We start from the raw sequence: 16,175 nt of genomic DNA on the forward strand, positions 1-16,175 counted from the left end.
TGAACCTATGGCAGTTAGTTCAACCCTGAAGAGGTAGGTCCCAGCAGAGCCCAGTTGGACCCGCAGGACTCACCTTGAAGAGAGACGTCTGCGCAGAAAACCAACTGGATCCGCAGGACCCACCATGCTCAGAGACGTGACGTCCTTACGCGCAGTACGCAAGCTGTTCCCGCAGGAAATGCCTCCCAATGGTGAAGTACTCCGCCTGTTCCCGCAGCTGCGGATACAAGCCATCAGGGAAGGCCACCCGCGCAGCAAGGCTACACGCACAAGGCACTTAGCTCTCAATAATTCAGTAGTCACCTGAAGGAATGAGCAAAGCCGGGAACAATCCCGCACAAAGGCGGGAGGGGGAATACTCCCGCCCAAATGAGCCAGTCCGTACGATACTGGAGGATCTTTTGTACTGTACCTGACGAGGTATGGGCAAAAGATCTGACCAGAGATACGACAGCTCATTGACAACAGTATGGCGAGCAGCATGCTCTTGTACTGTAGGTCACTATTAGCCGCTGCCTACTCACCAACTCCTGTCATACCACGTGCATAGCCTGCAGTTGGTGGAAAAGGAATAGTACACAGCAGGCCTGGTCACTGTCGGCCGCTGCCTACCCACCAACTACCAGCATGGCACGTGCGTAGGCCACAGTTGGTAGAACAGGAATACTATTCAGCCGGCTACACTTTCTTGGAAACCTACCTTCGGCTATAAATACCCCAAATGGTATGATCATCTCATCTTATCTTGTATCTTATATCTTATACCTGATATCTGCTCTAGCAATCTCTTAATATACACTTATATTCAAGAGCAATCTAGTCTGATTCTCACGCCGGAGGGTGGTCACAAGGAGGTACCCCCCCTTCTCAGTGACGAGCTCACGGTGTCTGTTTTGCAGGTTATCAGAAGAACCATCTTTGCCGGGTCTAACCCCTCGTGGGAAACATCTATTTAACCCCCAGATTATCCGTAATCTGCCCGGGGTCGATTAGTGTTTCTTCAAACCCAAATTTATCCGTTTAATGTTTCATGCTTTTGTTTCCTCTTAATGTTTTGGCGGTGATTATTGTTACGCATGTTTATTATCTATTATTGTTATTATTATTTGATTTATTAATTCTCACGTTTTTTTAATTTCTTCTATAAAATTTTATCATCACTTTCACTTTCTATAAAAGGATTTTGTTTTCGTTTTATTCTTCCATTAAATGATCAATGTATCTAAACTAGCAACGCGGGGGTTTAAAATATTGCTTAGACAGCTTATACATTAGTACTATTAAATTTTCACATTTATCATTAACAAAAACTTTAACAAATGACAATAGCAATTCAACTCGAGTGAATGTTAGCAACATGTCGGTACCAATTCCTCCAATTTCTGCAAAAGCTAGATTATTATTCCTAATTAGAAATGACCAGAATCTGAACCTAACTTCTAACTGAAATTGACCCGCCAACATCCGAAAAATAATCTGAGCTGCTACATGTGTCCTTTGGCTGATCGACTCTTTTTTGTTTGGCCAAACGAAAAAGTAACACCTTTTTGTAGTGTAACTTTTGGCTTTCCGTCTTAGGTGATGTTCAGGTCTAACTACACCGTTTAGCTAAAGGAGTTGTGCTTGGTTGAATCCCGACAATCTTACTCATTGATCCTTTTAATCCAATTACAGTCTTTTAACCCATTCGTTCCGAAAAAAAAATAGTTATTACAAAAATACTACACTAATACGGTCTTGAACCTTATCGTATTAATTGTTATTACAAAAAATACTGCACTAGCAGTCCAAGTTCTTAAATAAAACAGTTTAGAAGGTCATATACTTTAGGTGACTATCAACACCTTCCCTTTTTAGCTTAATGTTTCTATTTGACCCATTTGAGATACAACCCAACCCAACCCAACCCAACCCAACCCAACCCAACCCATTCTAAAATAAACGAATTAAAACGCATTCATCATTTAATCTACCTGGACCCATTATCACCAACCCCATGCTACCAAACCATAGTTGCTTGGTGCTTCCCTTTCGGCATCACCACATATGTCCAACCAAACTCCACCGTTCTCCAAGCATTTCTACTACCTGATATTTGAATACAAAGCACAAAATATCAATAATAATTTAGGATTTCTTACTATAAATGATTATTTGCTTATTATTATTGTTTGTTTATATAAGTGGTCTGAAGTTGTTGTAATAAGCAATAACTTAGGCATGTTTATTCAAAACAACTTACTTTACACGTAAATAAATAGATAAACCATTTTAATAAATATATTGAATGGCATAAAGAGTTTGAACTAAGTAGAACCACTTGAAGCATTCGCGTAACTCGTGTTTAGTGAAAATGTAATAATGGAAATTCATCGTTTCACTTTGTACCATTATAGCAATGAGAAGCTGTTTCTACAATTTATAGGGATACTGGGTACTCATATAAGGAATATAAATATATAAGACCATGTGTAGATTCAACTATGAACCAACTACACATTGTGACATAAACCCAATATACATACATACATACATACATACATACAATTGGCATCATGTTTAGCACTCTTATCTGTTGTTCAATCATTTATTTATGCACATTATGATGATTTATGGGCACCCATATATTATCTTAAAAACGTGAACTTGAACTTTCTAGCCCATCATCATAAGATCTAAGTTCAAACGACATCATCGCCTATAAAACCCGATTTGGTGAAGGGCGTGTGTTCAGTTAAACCCGACGGGCTCACATGTTGACCGGTTTAACCTTGCACAGGAGATCCGGCAACGACACACTCCTCTATCAACAGCATACATGGGGTGGGTTGTGTAACAAAAACTCATGTTATCAGTAACACCAAACATCACAACTGACTTGGGGTTTTATATCAGAAACCCTAACCAACAAAATCAGAAGCAAAGCGTAGCCGATCACTACAGTAATCGATGGAAAACTAAGAGGCAACCTTCCAGACCATCGTCGCCGCCATAGGTATCCGAAATCGAACCCCGCAACAATAGCCCTCTGGCTGCCTTCAAGAAACAAATAAGTGGAAACTAGAAAGGAAGGCGGCTATGGTAGACGATATTGGTGGAGGAATGAACGTGAAACGGTGGTGATTGATTTCTGCATGTCTGGCTTCAATATCAGTTGTCAATCATGAGATACACCTCTTTCAAACCAAAGTACAACACAATCACAAATAAAATAACTTGAAACCACTTGTAAAGCATATAGTACAAGTAGCAAAGCCTACAAACTTTGCTAATTGTATATATATATATATAATATAATTGTATTGGGGCTTATTTTGAATTTCTAAAATATACCAACCAGCTAAATGTCATAGAGCTATCTCTCAGACTCTGTATGGCGTCCGAAGGCCAGTCAATCGGTCCGCTCATGATCAGGGTCTGCTGGTTTCGTCCTGTCTTGGACTCATCAGGCGAGCGGCAACAGCTCGCAACCAGCGATGCGTTCGTCATGCAAGCACGACTAGGCATGTACGCCTTCCTTCCCGTTGAAGCTGTGCCCAATGAAGTCCGGGACGAGCCAACAAACCCAAACGTTACGACACAACTTAAGCATCTCGATCTTCAAATATTTGGTCCGTGACATAAAACTAACATATATGGCCATTTCTCTCGTTGGGCCTAATGGATAACTGGCCCAAAAAGTGTAGCCGGCTGCTAGATGGGCCGTTTAACTTTAAACTTTAAAGTGTACCTAGATGAAGCCATTTGAGATGTTTTGCGGGTTCTTTTTTTAGGAAGGGTTCGAACCACTTCTGTGTTTAATGTATACGGAGAGTGCTTTTGAATGTCATGATTGAACCAAACATCCATCACATATTTATACCAACACATGTGAGCAAAAGTGCAAAAGAAAGTCAAAAAACGATCAAGAAGGGGCACCAACAATCATCCCAACGGCTGTATATTTTGAGCCGTTGAAACCGACCGGTTTTACATGTTGAATCCCCAAACTAGTGCCAAACCGTTGGGCTGGGCCAGGAACCGAAGCGGCCTGGGCCAAACCAGTTATAGTGTATGATCAGGGATTCGGGTCGTGTTAGAAGCTGGTTCACCGGTCCCAACCTGATTTTTTTGTACTAATCAAAACCGAAAGTCTATTGGGCTTTGGCTTCTTTATGGCACATATGTGCTGTTTAATACTTTAATGTGACATGGATTTGTTTGGGCTTTATGGGCTTTAAAGAAGAATATGAACAATGGACTTTTGGACAGTATTTAGATTTTGATAATAAAAGATTAATAAAATCAATGTTTTAGATGATGTACACGACTTAACTGAAAGGTATTTTGACATGACTATCGTTGTATAATAATAATAAAATTAAAATTAATAATAATATAATCAAGTATAAAAATGTATCTGTATAAGAAAAACAAATATCAACAATTCAAGGTGGGCCCCATCACCTTCAATCACTTCTAGAAGATTCATCATGATTCATGTCCCTCCACCGACTCCAACTCCAAATGTCAACCTTCTATGTGGACCCCACCACTACCATCATGCCAACTGTCACCTCTGGTTTTCCGCCACGTGTGCCGGCATAAGTCAATGATATTCTTAACCTCATCTTGTTAACAAAGGTTGCTAGCATGAAACAAAAATAATATATCCTCCTTTCTTACTGTAACTGTACATTTACATTTGTGTAATAATAATAATAATAATACTAATAATATTATTATTATTACCTTAAAAGTGCTCCTTGTGAAACTCAAATTTGGTTGAACCTTTTTGGTTGAACTCATGACATAAGTTACTTAGTTCCTTTGCTAGCACCGGCGCACCACAGTAAAACACACCTGTCACATAACGTATCATGTATTAATTTTCTCCAACTAATATATGTTTTTACCTTGTTTAATTGTCACAAACATAAAACCTAAAGTATACTCACCAATCCTAGCACCAGCATGTTTTGTACAAGTTTTTGAGAGCACTTTCTTCCAATTTGGCCTCGCGAAATGCGTTCGAACCTGTTAATGAAAGTTTATATCAATGAAAATGTTACGTAAGAATCTTATAGAATGATACCTATCTTGCTGGTAATTTCGGATTCCTAGTCACAAATAACAAATACGTCATAGCTGGTTATGTTTTGTTTTTCCTAATTAAAATTCGTAATGTCTTGGCTAGCAAGTTGGTATTAGTATGTACGAATCTAGTTATGGTTCACATTATAAAACAAACGAGATGAAACCGAGTTAGGGTCTATCAAGAGACACGAGTTACATGTACTAGGGATTCTCGAGTTAGTTTTCCCTATATTGAGAGTTATTCAATATCTGTTCCGTGTGTGTTTTTGTTTAGGTGAGTTATATCAATTCATTCCCGAATCTTACCCTTGTTCCGGACACAATGTCGACCCCGTTTTTAGCATGATTGAGAGCTTGAACCATGGTGATCAGAGCGGACCGAGCATCGCCTTCTTCATAGACACTTGTTAGATAATTATGCATCTCTATCACACCCTATACACATAACCACAGATATTCATAAATTTTTTTGGAAATCTATAAAAAAAATAACCACAAAAATAATAATATACACATATATAGTTATATACTCTTTGATCAAGTTCAGCAACTTCATTCATGATTCCTTTGAACCAATCAAATGAACCTTGTTCTCTGGTCACCCAATAAAAGTATGCATTTGTTGTCCTCAAAGTCTTCTTCTTACTTGGAGACACTTTCCCATGATATGATGATGAGTCACCACTCCCCGAACTCTGATCCGATCGCCTACTATGGCCCGACGTTGAATCCTGAAACTGTAATCAAGTTAAAATATTATTAGCCACTTGATAGTCCACGCGACATGTTAGTAAAAGATGCATAGTTATATTAACGAGTGAACTGTGGTTTTTGTCCCTGTGTTTTGTCCAAATCTGTGGTTTTTGTCCAACAGTTTCAAATTTGCGATTTTCATCCCCGTAGTTTCAATTTACTTGTAGTTAAACCCGAATTCACTAAACCCGTTAAGTCTGGCTGTTAAACCCATCAGCATGACCTTCACGTGATGGGCAGTTTTGTCTTTTTTTCCCCAATATACACCCAAGCCCCTCACGTGAGGGGGCTTGCGAATTAGGACTGGGGAGAAAAGGCACAAAACCGCCCCTCACGTGAAGGACACGCTGATGGGTTTAACGACCAGACTTAACAGGATTAGTGAATTCGGGTTTAATTGCAAGTAAAATGAAACCACCGGGACGAAAATCGCAAATTTGAAACTGTTGGACTAAAATCGCAGATTTGGAGAAACCACTTAGACGAAAACCGCAGTTCACTCTATATAAAAAGTTGCTTACTTCAAGTTCTTCCATTTTGACAATGTTGTTAAGCAAATCTTTAAGAATACTAATAAAAGGTGTCGCTCCAATACCGAGCCCAACGAGCAAGAGAACGTCATATTTTCGATAGTCTTGTGCTGGTGCACCGTATGGCCCGTCTATCAACAGTCTTGGCAGGCTGAAATCAGTTTAATCTTATTATTAGTATTGTTAGCATACTAATTATGTATAAAAAAGTAGGTAAATGAATATATAGTTATGTACATTGCTTTTGTAGTTTCATCGGCTCGAAGCAGCCCGCTTTTACCAGCCACGGGTTGTTCGCAGACCTCGGAGAATACTCGTTTTAGTTCTTGTGTCCAGTCACCGAGCTCTCGTATGTGAATAGCTAGATAATCGTCGTCTGGAGCAGATGTTATCGAAAATGGATGCCTAAAAAAAAGTAGCCCATAAATTTATGTTTATATATCGTTTTAAGATATTTATATTTACCATTCGAATGGTGATATGATCGGGCATTGCACAAACATGTATTGTCCACTCTTGTACCGAAACTGAGGAGGCTTCGACATTTGCAACGTGAGAACTTTACCGGGATAAATGGCAACCTAAATGTTGTTACAATAAGAAAAACATCACAAACATTAGAAGTCAAACAAAAAAATAGTGCATACATTTTGTTTTATTGAACTTGTCAAATGTACGTTGTTAGTATAGCATAGTTAACTCATAAAGTATTTTGCAAAAATATAGAAAATGGAAGAAAAAAAAACATTTGTTGTTCAAAAAATCCTAATTGGGCCAAGTGGACCACTAAAGATTAGGGTGTGAATGGGGTGTGAACAGTGGCGAAGCTTGGACCAAGACACCAGGGGGCCGAGCTCAAATTTTCCGCCGGAAACGCCTAAATTTACACTACGCGTAAAAAATTTCGGGCGAAAACGGGTAAATTTACACTACTATGTGAAAAAACCGGAGGGGGGGGGGGGGGGGGGCACCCCCGGCCCTAACTAAGCCAGTGGGTGTGAATTTCTGAGACAACGCAAACTAGATACGAAACTCACATGGTATAAACGGGTCCGGGTGGGTCAATTTTGGGTTGAACCCATAAGCCTGTTTAGCTAAATGGGTAGTGTTCGGGTCAGTCCAACAGGTTCACAGGTTGGCCTATTTAATCCATTTATATACTTAAAAATGTATTTGTTTTATATAAATTTTGTATTTTTGGTTGTACAAATGTATTTTTAAAGTCTTGACATGTAAAAACAATTAAAAAAAACCTCCGGGTCAAACGGGCCGTATTCAGGTCAACCCACAAATATGCGTGTCGTGTTCGGGTTCACTTGTCTAACAAGATTTTTGGGTTCGGGTCGTTTCATGTTGGACCTGCGAACACGACCCGTTTAGCACCCCTACAGTAAAGATGACCCATTACCCGACCCGCCCATCTAGCCATATCTACACATATGGCTTTGCTAACCTTTAGTATCCGGACAGTATAAGAACCCGACCGAAAAAATCTGAGTGTTCGTTCTCCTGCATAAAGCAGAACCGGAACTGCAAGATACATCCAAGTCTGAAACAACAATATTATGCCACAGTTATTATACATACATATAATCATGTATATAGTTATATACTACATTTTGTTGTTAAATTAATAAACAAAAAGTTAGTCATTATACCGTCTTTTTGTACCATTTCTTCACAAAATAAAGGAACCACCCGTGTACAAGCAGCAAAACATAAACGATAACAAACAAGTGATGCGAATACCAAAACGCGTTGAAGCCCGTGAGTCTGTCGAGCTGCTTTGGTAGTTTCACTAGGCTGCGCCTGAACCATCTGGTTGCGAGTGTGAACGCAATGATCATGCAAACTACCATTATTATTCCTGTCACACCCTCCACACCTTTAACCAAGGTTATGTAGTCTGGTTGGTTTGAACCAAAGAATTTACTCATGTCAAGATTGTATTGCCTTTCGTCTTCGTTTATAAGGCGTGGGAAATCGCATGCTAAATGGTTGCCAGCGTGGAGTATTATGCCGATTACTATGGCTGCAGCTATGGTCTGCAAATGCAAGTAAGATGTACAAAATTAATATGGCTCAAATGGGCCAAACATGATATAAGTTGTCTATAAATTATATTATGTTTTCAATGCATAATACCTTCTAAATCTAATAATCATATTGTTTTTGTGATTATGCTTGAATCATCAATTATTTATTATTTTTTAAAATAAAAAAGGGGGCAAAAGGTGTTTGTGGGTCAACCTAACTCGACCCTATTCACCCAAGGGCGCTAAACGGGTTGAGTTCTTGGGTCCAACCCGAAACGGGCCTGAAAATTTGGCACGAAGCCGAAAGTCGTGTTAGACATAGAATCTGGATTACATATTAATACTCTAAATTACAATTTTAGAACCATAAATACAAATATGTACAAAACAGTTACAATTTAATTATAAAATCTTATATCAATTTCTGTTTTAAGGTTGAACTTTGGTATAAAAGTATAAAACACTCAACCAATTTAAATTATGACATAAAAATCAAAGCTAAATTTGAAAAAAAAAATGCGTTAAACAGGTTAACAGGTCAACCGCCAGGTTGATATTAACACGGCCCGTTTAGCTAAACGTGTTCACTGGGTTGACCGAATCTGACCCAAACCCCTTTATGCTAAACCAAGCTCACAAAATTTCGTGTCAAGTTCGTGTCGTGTCATAAACCGTTCTAAAAATGGCATGTTCAACCCAAACCAAATTTGAATATAAAAACGAACCGAACCTTGTGAAAGTTAATGTTGTCATCGAACGGTACGACATAAGACAACCTAGTAGACCTCAACCAAGTTATAGTGTTCCTGCACACGGGCAATAACACGATAGCCATATTAAGCTTAAGCGTTTCGGCTGCGCCTTTAGCCGTAAGAACACAATATCCCATAACTTCAAATGCAGCCCTTTGTTTGTATTGAAAGTACTTCCAAAGGAACAAACCAATCATGATCAAAATCCATAAGCTAATAATCCAAAGTCTTTTCCAGTTTTCTTGTAAATAATATATGAATTTCGAGCCCATTTGCTTTATCAGGCTGCGGTTTCTCAGTCCGTGTAGGTTCTGGCTCAAGGCTTGGCTTGTGTAGCTCAAAGCTTGACTGTAGTTGAGGTAAGTGTCCTTTTGTAAGAGTAGTGTTTCTAACTGCCATAACTGTATGATCATAACAAAAAATTCATTTTATCAAAATTAGTTACATAATAATTTGAATGATTATGCAAAATATAGTTAGAGTGATTATCAGTGTTATGGTATTGTTGACACGACCCGAACCTGACATGCAGAGCCGTCTCCGAGAATCGTTACTTTTTGGGCAGAAGGCGAAAAAAATTTGGGTCTTAGATGAGTTGAGTATTTGGGTTTAAACATTAAAAATACATATATTTTTTTCAAAAAATTATATATAATTAAAAAATAAAAAAATCGGGCCTATTAGGGTGTCGGGCAGGCAAGGGCGAAGCTTTTTGGGGACCCGGGGTGGCCCCAGTCACTGCCATTTTTTCAGTTAGTATGATAAATTTTGCGTTTTTTCCTGAAAATTGTATAGGTATTAACCGCAATCACCCCAAAATATTTTTCTAAAAAGCTACAGTCACCACTATATTTTTTTTATATATATAATACCTATCGTTTGATTTTTTTTTATAAAACCTCGTAGTTTTTATAAACAAAAATTACAAAATAATAGTTGAATAATAAAAAAGCTTTGTTTTTATAAAACTCAAAATTGGAGGGGGCTATTTGTAAAAATAAAAACTTGTTTAAACAACAACATAAAAAATGGGGATAGATTAGGGTTTGGATTTTGAAAACTAATAAACATGTTCCCTCCTCTCACTTGCGCCCCTGTTCCCACCGGAGACCCCCAGCCATTGCCATCCGCCGCCTACCGCCCATTGCCATTGCCACATAAATAGATATATGGATGTCATATTGTTTGATCCGATCCAAACCGAATCACTGACACGAACCGAATCGTCAACACAAAAATTTTTGGGTCCGTGACTTCGATCACCTCCGTGACGAAGCCCAAGCTTTGCCACTGCGGGCAGAGGTCGGTCGACCACCCAGCCCTACCTCATAGTCGGTAGTACCGACACGCAAACTCTACCAGGTTTTGGGTCGACTGACATGGCCTGTTATAGAATGGGCTGCGGTTCGGGGTGACCCGTTTTAAAAACAGGTCGGTTCTGGTTGACCCATTAGCCCGTTTAAGTATTTTAAAAAACTATAATGAATAGATTTTTATTTTTGTTTTCTCTGTTTTCCAATTTTTTGAAGATACACTTGCATTTTCCGATCTATATTCAAGATTTTTAATATTTTTCAAAAAAAATATATATTCATATTACATTTTTACCCTCACATGCACACATGCCAGGACTTAACGGAGGATTTGGATAACAATTAGTCCAAAAGAACTCGAGAGAGTTTGTCCATTAAAGGACACCGTTACGGATCTGATCCGTAAATCGGTTATGTTTAAAGGACAAAATTTGTACTTTTGTTTAAATTATATCCATTTTATTGTTAAAAACACCTTTTATTATTTTTTAAATATGGTTAAACATGTGGAGTTTGGGTCGACCCAAATTTATGTGCGTGAGTTATGATTAACATATTTGACACAAATAATAACATGGGTCAGATTCAGGTTGCATTTTCAGTTCGCTAGCCCATAACCTATGAACCCAACACAATTGACTACCCTAGAGTATAACTATGAAGTATGAACCCTCTATGTGCGAATATAAAGTGAGAGTGAAATTTTGATTTTTTTTTGTTTCCATTTTTGTGTGTTTTATGATATTATTGATGATAAGAATATATGGTTGACTACTTTATACACATGGGATAGTGGAGAATACGCGTAATTGAGGGGACAATACAACAAATTCAATGATGGGAACAAATAATGTGAATCATAGTAACCATGTGTCAAGATGCTTGCTAAGATAAGGTATGGAACCTAAGTGGAAAACAAAGAAATTGGAAAACAAAGAAATTATTATTAGCACACGTTGTTACATAAAAATGTCATAGAAGAATAAAACAACTTCTTCATAAATGTAATATCTTATGATGTCAAAAGGATATATTTCATGATTACTTCCAATTTAGTTTGTGTTTATAAAAAAAATAATCTAAAAACTAACAAGCTTCATATATCTTTTATTTAGAATTTAGAATTCCACAGTATCAAAATCTAAACCTAATAAATATGTAATTAGGTGCGCCACGTGTTATAATTCTATGAGTTCAAGATTATTTTTTCTATTTATCTTATTTCATCTCTCAAAAATGCATATATAGTAGATTAAAATTAAAACTACAGTAACTTATATTAGATATTTGACTTCAAATATTTAGATTATAAGTTAATAAAGTTAAACATAATTTCAATCATATTTTATCTCAAAATATTATTATATAATTCTTAAATTTTCACTACTAAATATTTAATACTTTCTTTATTTAACCCGTATAAATAAAAAAAGTTTCTATCATAATTAAAAAAAGAAAAGAAAAACGTGTCACCACTATATAAGTTAAAATTTGCAATTTAAATTAGGTGATCTTACAAAAAATCGCTTAACTAAAAATTTACTTAGTGCATACGTGTAAAGTTGATTTATGGATACATTAGTTTTTAAGAATATGTTTTGTATATTTTTCTTCCAATAGACAGCAGGTGAACAACCAAAAAAGAATGTGTATTCCAATGTTGTTATATTCATTCTTAATTCTTCATGGGACAGTTGAACAACAATGTAATTAATCTGATCTTAGCCTAAGGCTTTTGGGCTAACCACTACTTTGAAAACTAACACACACCACTTGATTTAATTAAGTAACAAAAATATATTATATCCTTTTTCAGTTCATGAATTCTAATTTCTATCATGTTCATCCTACTACAATAACTATTTCTACTTTATTATTATAATTTCACATGGCAAAATTTTATTTTTGATGATGACACCTCACATTTTTTATATTTTATGCCAAGTCAAATCTCTAGTCTAGTATTTTAAAAGATAAAATTTTCAATTTATGTAAATATTCAAGAATCTAGAACATGAATAAATGAAAACACAAGACAAATCTCAAGCTATTGATTTCAATGGCTGTCTTATAACAATTGAGTGGTTGACTTTTAACATATAAAATTAACTTACCTAATTACTAACTAATTGTATAAAATAGTCACATGAAATATCAAAACAGACAGAAAGATGTGTCAAAATAGATGATTTCATGATGGCTATTTATTATTATAGCTAAAAACACTTAAAAATTATTAAATACATCTATCATCTATTAACGTAAACTTCTATACTTTGTATGGGAGAAGTACCACTAAGTATTTAAAAAGAAAGAGTCGTACAAAGATTGTTTTAGTTTCTTACATTTATAATAGTTTTTTTTAACGTAATATCTAAATATAAAGAATGACCAAAATATCTTTTTAACCGGTTAAAATAAATAATTTGTCCATACGAATGGTTTTTTCATAAAAAAATTTTACTCAAAACCAGTCGACCGGCCTACTTAATAATTTACCATTAGATTTTTCAACCAACCAAGTCACACCACATAGCGATTTCTTGCTCAGACGGTCAGATTTTTTTTTTGGGGGGGGGGGGGGGGACCGTCGAACCGATGGAATTTTTTAGGCGCCCTGACGAGATTTATTTTGGTGTTTGACGAGATTCGCCTCGTCTTCCGACGAGATTCTCTTCGTCTTCCAACAAGATTTTTTCGTCTTCCGTCAAGACTTTTACAAACTTCCTCCAAGCTTTATTTTACATGTGATAAAATTTTATTGATTGAAAATCTCGTTAAATGATGATTATTAACCAAACGGGCCAATTCTATTTTGAGTAAAAACTGGTTAGCTAAACATTTATTTACTTTGACAACTAAATTAGTAATATGAAAAAAAGTGGAAACCATATAAAAACACAAGGGTGGGGCCCACACGCACCTCAATGTAGCCAAGTCTTTCCGGATCCAACTCTTCCATTATTAAAGCTGCATACTCTTCTGCTTGTTCTTTTAACCTTGATAACTTGTTTGCTGACGCACTTAGCATTATTATCTGTTAACACTTTCCAAAATTAATATTCATTCATGTGCTATGTAAGAAAAAGTCTTTACCAAACCCCCTTATTTGTTTTTCAAAGTACAACTTTTTATACATATTTTATGTGTAATGCCATGTATTATTATTTCTGTAAAATTGTTTAGAATTGCACTTGGAAGTATTTGAACATAAAAGTGAAAATATCACTTTTAGTATAGTTCCAAAATAGTTTTAGGTAAATTTTTCCAAAATTGTAGCAATAATTTATGACAAAGACTTAGCAACACATTTTCTTACAAAAGGAAATTGAAGGATTTTAAAGAGTTAATGTAAAAGGCATTGAAAAATCGTCATTGCGCATGTTTGAATATGCTGATGGACCCGAGTAGTTTTCTTAGTATTCTCTAATATCCGATACTCGTTTTTCATACATCATATTCATATTCAAAGAAATGAAGAATAACCCTAATTAACAATAAAGTGGCACCCCTTAAAAAAAGTTAATGGATTCACTAGTGCATGTGACACTTGTGGTTCTTGCTTGTGCATACAATACTATTTAACATACTTCAAAATAACTATTGTATATGTTAATAAAACTTTTGATAATATCACAGAAAAGCTTAATAGATATGTAGTAAAAGTGTAATATAAGCTTCAATTATTTATATAGTTTTAATAAAAATATTTGAGAATTGAAAGATTTTGTATAACAGAAATGATCACCAAATCAACTCTTCAACCACTCGCCACGCCTAAATGTGGCTATCTAATAACAGGTTTGAATATTTCATTGATGAATAATTTGTGTTAAAATAACTGAAAATCAAATAATAATAATAATAATATTACGTATGATCAATGTTTACCTCCTTAACTTCTTCTTCAGTGATTCTTCCATCTTCATTCTTGTCTACCCTGTAAATGTAAGTACAAGATATGATATAGTAGATCAAAGTAATAAAACGACCGGCTAATTGTTATTGATACTGCTACTTTACTTTACACCAATAATAATATGTTCCATTGCATTTGCACAGGTTTGAACATGAGACCAGTAATTGTAAGTCTTACATGTCGAAGAAAATTTGGAGGCGAGAATCGAAGCTCTGATCGGTGATCTGCGACCAATATGCGTATAATTCTTCCCTACTAATTTTGTCAACTTTAAATCTTCGTCTTCGGCTTATCGCGTCGAACACTTCAAGCGCAAATTCCTTCGAATCCTTCATTCCTTCAAACATAAACATCGACCGGTTACTAAAAAATTTCAAAGTTTGACCATTTATGGTTAGAACGGCCGTCTGAAAGTTTTCCAAACAACCGTTTTAACCAAAATTTACAAAGTTTGACAAAACGGCTGTTATGAGCAATAGTTCTTAAACGATGACTTTTTTTTGTTCAAAACGACCGTCTGAGTGTTTTGTAAATGGTCGTTTTTTGACGTGAAATCAGATGAGGACGGTGTAGCTATAGCGAGAAATAAAAACCTATGCATTGTGCGAAATCGACACGATAAAGATACCCATCCTTTTGAAGGATTTTGAAGTTATTCTCAACCTCATTCCATCCATCCGCACCGTTGATTTTGTTATTACTAATGAATCTGAGTCCTTTAAGCGCTCGATGAGCGCCCGAACGTGTTCGGTCAAGCTGCGCACGCTGCCTCCGCATCGCGCGAGCAGCCATCGCAGAATCCAACCCTCCAACAGCCGTTGAGGACGAGGCACGTGCGGTGTGGCCGTAACTCCACGGAAACCGTTTTAGTTCCGTGGAGAACTGGCGCACTTTGGCCACGGCCTCCGCCTTCAACTCCTGCGAGAACTGTCGTAACCGGCTCGACCGGTTCGACGAGCTCCTTCGCATTGTCGACGAGCGCGACGAGAACGCGGAAACTGGCGCCCCAATTTCCGCATTTTCACTGTCCACGTGGATAACTGTCGCGCTCGCTGGCTCGACACTGCGAAGGATAATAGTGTCATCATCTTGAAGGTCGAGAGTGACTTCTACGAACTCCTGATCAGTCGGGTTCATCGAGGACGTGTCGGTGTACGCGGGCGAAGAGCTTTCGCTCGGCATGTTGTCCGGGACGGTATCGGACGCCCATCGGCGTTCGTGACGGGCGCCTCGCATAGTATTAATCCGATAATAATAATATAATAGCACCAAAGAGAAAGCTCAAGTGTGACGAATGATGGAAAATGAAAAGAATATGAATATGAATATAAATAATGTGAATATGATTAGAGGAAAGTATACATGGGTTGGGTGTTAGAGAATAGAGAGAGAGAATAATAATAATAATAATAATATTAGAAAGAGACTTAGGAGATGAGTGAAATTTAGTTTATGAGAAGTGAAGGAAGATATATATTATTGTTTAAATATGATTAGGGAAATCAGTTTGTAATTTTTTGGTTGTTTACTTGGAGATTACTGTGTCGTCGTGATCAAACCGTTATTGTGTTTTTAGTTTTCGTTTTTATGAAGTTGTTTATTTTGTGTTAATGGTTTGTAGTTGGATTATATGTTTGGTTAAGTTTTTATATTTGGACTTAGGTGATGTTTGTTTTTTCAGATGTAAAATGTTTGCAGTTTACACATCACATCTGCAGATATCTGTAGAAGATGTGGACCAAACCTCTGTAGTTTGTAAGAAGATGATTGTTAGTTTTTTAACATCCGTAGACTGC

At 36.6% G+C, this 16,175-nt stretch overlaps 1 protein-coding gene across 2 annotated transcripts; it reads right to left on the bottom strand.

Moving 5' to 3' along the window:
- Nucleotides 1–4,725: 4,725 nt before the first annotated feature.
- LOC143618433 (respiratory burst oxidase homolog protein A-like) lies at nt 4,726–15,615 on the bottom strand. Of its 2 annotated transcripts, none has more exons than XM_077090653.1 (14): nt 14,973–15,615; nt 14,557–14,716; nt 14,352–14,400; nt 13,384–13,497; nt 9,126–9,548; nt 8,018–8,404; nt 7,813–7,908; nt 6,825–6,940; nt 6,597–6,764; nt 6,351–6,510; nt 5,607–5,807; nt 5,383–5,511; nt 4,938–5,016; nt 4,726–4,842 (listed from the first exon to the last, which is right to left on the bottom strand). In XM_077090653.1, the coding sequence occupies exons 1-14, from the start codon at nt 15,613–15,615 to the stop codon at nt 4,733–4,735; spliced, it is 2,835 nt and encodes a 944-aa protein (XP_076946768.1). In that variant the 3' UTR covers nt 4,726–4,732. The 2 variants fall into 2 exon arrangements, with proteins under 2 accessions (XP_076946768.1, XP_076946767.1); XM_077090652.1 differs by having other exon boundaries at nt 5,607–5,813.
- Between the last annotated feature and the right edge of the window lie 560 nt (nt 15,616–16,175).

This window comes from Bidens hawaiensis, unplaced genomic scaffold (genome assembly GCF_021521415.1).
Source record: "Bidens hawaiensis isolate Kalapana, Puna unplaced genomic scaffold, B.hawaiensis_p1.1 tig00075217_1, whole genome shotgun sequence".
In the NCBI taxonomy this organism is placed as follows: domain Eukaryota; kingdom Viridiplantae; phylum Streptophyta; class Magnoliopsida; order Asterales; family Asteraceae; genus Bidens; species Bidens hawaiensis.

Bases quoted from the DNA above. Each gene is read 5' to 3' on its own strand.
- LOC143618433 (XM_077090652.1), bottom strand. From the start codon at position 15,615: ATGCGAGGCGCCCGTCACGAACGCCGATGGGCGTCCGATACCGTCCCG. The intron at 14,401-14,556 runs GTAAGACTTACA...TTACATTTACAG, and splicing joins CTCCAAATTTTCTTCGACAT to GGTAGACAAGAATGAAGATG. The intron at 4,843-4,937 runs GTGAGTATACTT...GTTATGTGACAG, and splicing joins ACATGCTGGTGCTAGGATTG to GTGTGTTTTACTGTGGTGCG.